General features: G+C 39.8%; 1 protein-coding gene across 1 annotated transcript; it reads left to right on the forward strand.

Annotated features, from left to right (window-relative positions):
* Positions 1–325: 325 nt before the first annotated feature.
* Positions 326–2145, forward strand: LOC115750665 (UDP-glycosyltransferase 84B2-like). Its single transcript, XM_030688170.2, has one exon. It carries the CDS (start codon positions 450–452, stop codon positions 1944–1946), a length of 1497 nt encoding a protein of 498 aa, XP_030544030.1. The 5' UTR covers positions 326–449; the 3' UTR covers positions 1947–2145.
* Positions 2146–5995: the final 3850 nt, after the last annotated feature.

Consider the following 5995-nt stretch of genomic DNA (forward strand, 5'->3'; position numbering starts at 1 on the left):
ACCTCCAACAAATTAAGGCATGGACTGTTATATTACATGCAATAAGCCCATTTTTTCAACCAATTTTGTTGGAAAAGGCTAATTCCCAACCAATTCTATAATGTAATTCGCTGGTTCTTCGTTTCTCGCCATCATCTCTGAATCTATCTGTCGCGAGTGATATTCTCTTGGGTAGAGGTTTCGCCATAAGCATCCAAAATTCCATGTGCACACAGTCTCTTGTGCCCCATCACCTTGCGTCATTGCCTACGATTGGTTTTCTACGAGATTTCCGCTTATATATACACGAAAAGGAAATCAGTGGTAGACCGCAGTTACCTATCAAATTTTCCTCCACACCCTCCTTCCTTTAGCACCATCTCTCTCTCTCTCTCTCTCTCTCTCTCTCTCTCTCTCTCTCTGTGCACGTGCCGGCGGCAGCAGTGGCGACCGGTGCGTGGTGGTTGCTCATGGCTCAGGCAGAGGAGAAGAGAGAGGAGAACCATGTCCTTTTGGTGGCCTTCTCCTCTCAAGGCCATATCAATCCGATGTTACGGCTTGGCAAGCGTCTCGCTGCCAAAGGTATCCAGGTCACCCTTGCCACCACTGAGATCGCCCGCCATCGGATTCTTAAATCCTCCGATGCTGGTGCTGCTGACCTTGTCACCGGTATCAAGCTCCTGTTCTTCTCCGATGGCCTGAGCCTTGACTATGACCGGAAGACCAACCTCGACTTCTACATGGAAACCCTAGGTAAACATGGGCCTAGTAATCTCTCGACTCTAATCAAAGAACACTACACGAGTCCAAAGAAACTCTTATGCCTAGTCACGAACCCTTTCGTGCCATGGGTTTGCGACGTAGCCGTCGAGTACAACGTCCCTTGTGCCATGTTGTGGATACAGCCGTGCGCGTTGTACGCGATATACTATCGCTTCTTCAATAAGCTCAGCGCCTTCCCGACTCCAACGGACCCTGATATCGTTGTGGAACTACCGGGTTTACCTTCGATGGAGACCGAGGATTTGCCGACCTTTGTGCTTCCCAACAACCCATTGGGCAGCTTCCCCAAACTATTCTCTGAACTATTCCAAGGCATGGAGAAATTCAAATGGGTTTTAGGAAATTCTTTCCATGAGCTTGAGAAACATGTCATAGACTCCATGTGCGAGCTTTATCCAATAAGGCCGATCGGTCCACTAGTCCCTCCAACGTTGCTAGGCCTAGATCAAGAACTTGAGGATGCAAGTGTAGATATGTGGAAATCAGATGAGACTTGCATTGAATGGTTGACCTTGCAACCTCTTTGCTCAGTCATCTATGTATCCTTTGGGAGCATTGTTGTGTTACCAGCCAAGCAAATGGAAGCGATAGCCACGGCTCTAAAGAACGCAATGCGCCCGTTTCTTTGGGTGGTGAAGCCGCCTGAGTTCGCGGCGCCTGATGGTGCGGGGCAACTTCCGGAAGGGTTTCTTGAAGAAACAAAAGACCAAGGTCAAGTCGTGAGTTGGTCTCCTCAAACTAGGGTCTTGTCACACCCGGCTGTGGCATGTTTCATCACTCACTGTGGATGGAATTCCATGCTCGAGACCATTTGCTCGGGCATCCCTCTCATAGCCTACCCACAGTGGACCGACCAGCCGACCAACGCGAAGCTCATTGTGGATGTCTTTAAGATTGGCGTGAGGATCAAGAAGGAAGTTGATGGAAACATAAGCAGTGAAGTGATCGAGAAATGCATTGAAGAGGTCATGGTTGGGCCAAAGGCTGAGCAATTGAGAAAAAACGCGGCGGCACTAAAGGGCGAGGCTCGGAAGGCAGTGGCGGCAGGTGGATCATCCGATGAGAATATCCAGCTCTTCGTGGAGGAAATTACCCGCGACTCCCGCAAGAAAGATGATTCGCCAAACGTGGGAAATTTGAGCCATGAAGGTCAAGAAGATAAGATTAGTGATAAAGATGTGTAGAGAGAAACGTGTTAGGGGAAGGTTGATAAGAGATTGATGGGTTGTCTTCTTCACATTAAGGCGACAACATTATTGTCCTAGAAGACAAATAGCATATGAAGTTGTGGAGTTCCTGTGTTTGGAGACATAAAGAGGACAAGTCCAACTACTCCGTTTTCTTGACATAATGTCTATTGATTTTCTTGCTAACCTTGTCCTCAATCAGAGTTTTGAAAGAAATGTAGTACGCAAAACGGAATTATTCTATTAAGAGGCTGCTGTAATAGAAATTGTTGTATATTTCCATTAAGCTTAGGTGGATATTTATATACTCAGGAGTACGTTATGCAAGATTTACTTGCAAGAAAAAGAAATACATAAAGTAAAACAATTTCCAACTTCCAAAGATATGATTCCAAAACTTCCAAAACCGATTGCGTTATATTTGGTTGATACATCCCCTCAAGTGGAAGACTCGAGACCGCAAATCTTCAACTTGTCACGTAAAACTTCAAAACGTGCTATAGGAATAGTTTTGGTGAGATAATGAGCTAGCTGGTAAGTTATGGAAATAAACTGCACACTAAGCTATCTTTTGCCGACACGATTATGGACAAATTATAACTCTAGTAAATCATGAGAATCATGATGAACTTGAACTTGTGCATGTATTAATGTTCAAGCCCATAGTTTGGACATTTCCTTTAAACACAGCACCAAGCTTGCATTTATTTTACGGAAAACTTAAGATTTGAAAAATACTTTTTGAGAAAAAGATTGCTTATATCACTTACAAAAATGAATACATCAAAAATATTTTTATCACCCACAAAAATAGGCATGCATCAATTGTTGTCGATAATGAAAATTATTTTTATTAACTAATTTTTCTAAGCTATATAAGAAATCATTTTTCCAGAAAATATTTTGTAAATTTTGTGTTTTCAGTGAAACAACGCACCGATGAAGTTCCATTAATTTTCTAGATGTAATTGGAAGGAGTTTGGGATCGGATACAGAGAATATCCACAAGTCTAAAAATTTCCAATCTAAGTGGCCGGAGAATGGCTCACGGCTCATCATCTTTTAATCAAATTCTACTTTTTCTCCGTATAACTGGGCTTTCAATTTATGTATGGAGTAATTTCACCATATAAAAATTACTCTGTTCGAGAAGATGTCACATAATACCAAGTGAATCGTTAACATTAAATTCCAGTTTTGCTCACCTTCCACCAGCAAAGGTTGATCTCTCCTTCTTGATCTATCAAGGTTGATTTCGTCGGAAAATTTTGGAAAATATTGAAAATAATCCCCCAAAAGATTGGCTAAATCATGGACTGATAAGATCATATTCTCGACTATCACAATGATATGTTAATGACATAAATAGATCTCTCTCTTCCACCACCAAAGGATGATCTCTCTCTCTAGATTTGCTCTCTTGCTCACCTTTTGTCGGCGGGTAAATTACCAAAAAAGTCCTAATCCTATTGTACTTATGCCAATTTAGTCACGAACATTTCAATCTAGCCAATTTAGTCCTAAACATTTTGATGATTTATTAATTCAGTTGTTAACCTTTCAATTATGCCAATTTAGCCCTTTCGGTCAATTTCGACTAGGAAAACAGTGGCGGAAGGCGGATCATCCGATGAGAATATTCGGCTCTTCGTGGAGGAAATTACGGGCGACTCTAGCAAGAAAGATGAGTCACCAACCATGGGAAATTTGAGCCGTGAAGGTCAAGAAGATAGGGTTAGTGACAAAACGTGTGTGGAGAGAAACGAGCCTGGGTAGGATGATAAGAGATTGATGGCTTGTCTTGTTCACATAAAAGAGATAACATTACTGTCCTAGAGGACAAAAATAGAGTTGTGGTGTTCCTATGTTTGGAGAAATAAAGAGTACAAGTCCAATTACTCCGTTTTCTTGACATGATGTTTGTTGATTCTCTTGCTCGATGATTGAGAAATAACCTTGTCCTCAATCGGAGGTTTGACAGAAATGTAGCACACAAAACAGAATTGTTCTCTCAAGAGGGTTGTGAAATCAGTTTCTCGAGGCCATAATGCCCGTCAGATACAACTCAGTCTCTCCCGAATGGAAAAAGCTATGATGACCGTCCCACCAAGTCTGATGGTGGGATGGTCCAATTCTGACCTCAAATTTTTTTGGGGTTTCATCATTTTCACTTCCAATTTTGTTTTCAATTGTAAGCTAAAATTAAAAGACAAAATTATATGAGGGCCACACAATTAAAGATAAAAATAACGGAACAACGCGCATCAAATATCCGCGTAATATGTTTGTCGGCCAAAAGTTCATATCTAATATGTACGCACACATATCCGTGTGATATGCTTGTCGATTAAAAGTGCACGTCCGATATATACGCACCATATATCCGCATGATATGCTTGTCAACTAAGAGTCCACGTCTGATATATACGCACCACATATCCGCATATCCACGTGATGTGCTTGTCAGCCAAAAGTCCATGTCTAACATGCACGTGCCACATATTCGCGTGATATGTTTGTCGGTCAAAATTTCACGTATTATAATTTTGTCTTCTAATTTTAGCTTATAATTAAAAAAAAATTAGGCAGTAAAGCTGATGAAATTGGATCAACAAGTGATCCAGTTTCACCAAAAGAAATGTGTGATCCAAATTTGACCGTCCCACAGTCAGAATTGGTGGGACTGTCAGCCTAGCTTAATCCCTCTCGAATTGGACAAAACAGTTAACTTCCATCATATATCAATAAGAAAAATTCAAAAACATTTCCTAAATACCGAAATTATGGAAAAACAAAAAACTTCCTGAGACAAGTCGAGCCCAAGACCAAATCTAACCGATTTATTCGATAAGTAATGTCCGCTTGAGAGGCCATGCCTTTAAATGATATTTATATGGGTGCTCTCTTATTTACATGACAGTAGCTTTCATCTGTTCTTTCTGTATGGGTTCTTTCTTCCACATTCACGTTACAAATTCTTTAACGAAGTCAAGTTAAAAGGTTGGCACATAATTGAGAACTTTCGTGCACGAATATACTACATAAAGGAGAACTTTTTAGTCAGAAATTAGGTCATCATACGAGTTGTGTCAATTTAAGTTTCGTGATTTTCTTAATAGTTTCTTGACGAAATAATTTTTAGATTGGAAATTTCTCTACCTGCTACTTTGCTGAATCTTTGTTGGACCAATTTAAGATATGCAAGCTTCTTAATTTTCTTTGAACAATCGACAATCCATTTCCATTGATTTGGATAGTTAAGTAACTTTTTAACATATTCTTACGTTACATCATGTCATCAACAATGATAAATAGGAATTGTGTAGCAAATTGCTTAAACAGGAAAACGACTGGGCAAGTGCATATGTACTTCTGGGGCCCAAGAGTTGGGACCAAATCTCTTCTCTATCTCCATGAATGAGAAAAAGACAAAAAAACAAGGAAAAAAAAAAAACATGTAATCTGGAAGTTTATAAGGGTGCACATGGCAGCACTTTTGTTTTAGAAATCAACTTCTGGATAGAAATTAATTTTTCTTTTTTTACTTCTGAATAAAAATTGATTCTTCTATTTCTGCTTCCGATCAAAAGTGGATTTTTCAACCTATTGTATATAAATTACATCAACAATGATCATTGTGTATCAAATTGCTTAAATAGGAAAACGACTGGGCAAGTGCATATTTACTTCTGGGGTCCATGAGTTGGGACCAATCTCTTCTCTATTTCCATGAATAAGAAAACAAAAAACCAAAAAGAGAAGCAAACAAAGTAATTGTGAGGCTTCTAAGCTTTTGACCTCACGTAGGCACATAGAATTCTGCTCTTATTAGCCAAGCAAAGCACTTGCCGATGTGTAACGTCATGTATTTTACTGAAAAGTCCTGCGACTTGTCGTAAGAGCACAATTGAATCCTCTAACATATAAAAAGTTCAATCATATCGTAAAATTTGTGAAATTAGTTTAATCAAGTTCTTCCGTTAGCCCCGTTCAATTTGGCTAATAAAAATAATGACATGCCTTTTTTATGTTACTTTTTTAAGACG

The sequence above is a fragment of the Rhodamnia argentea genome, chromosome 5 (genome assembly GCF_020921035.1).
Source record: "Rhodamnia argentea isolate NSW1041297 chromosome 5, ASM2092103v1, whole genome shotgun sequence".
Lineage (NCBI taxonomy): Eukaryota > Viridiplantae > Streptophyta > Magnoliopsida > Myrtales > Myrtaceae > Rhodamnia > Rhodamnia argentea.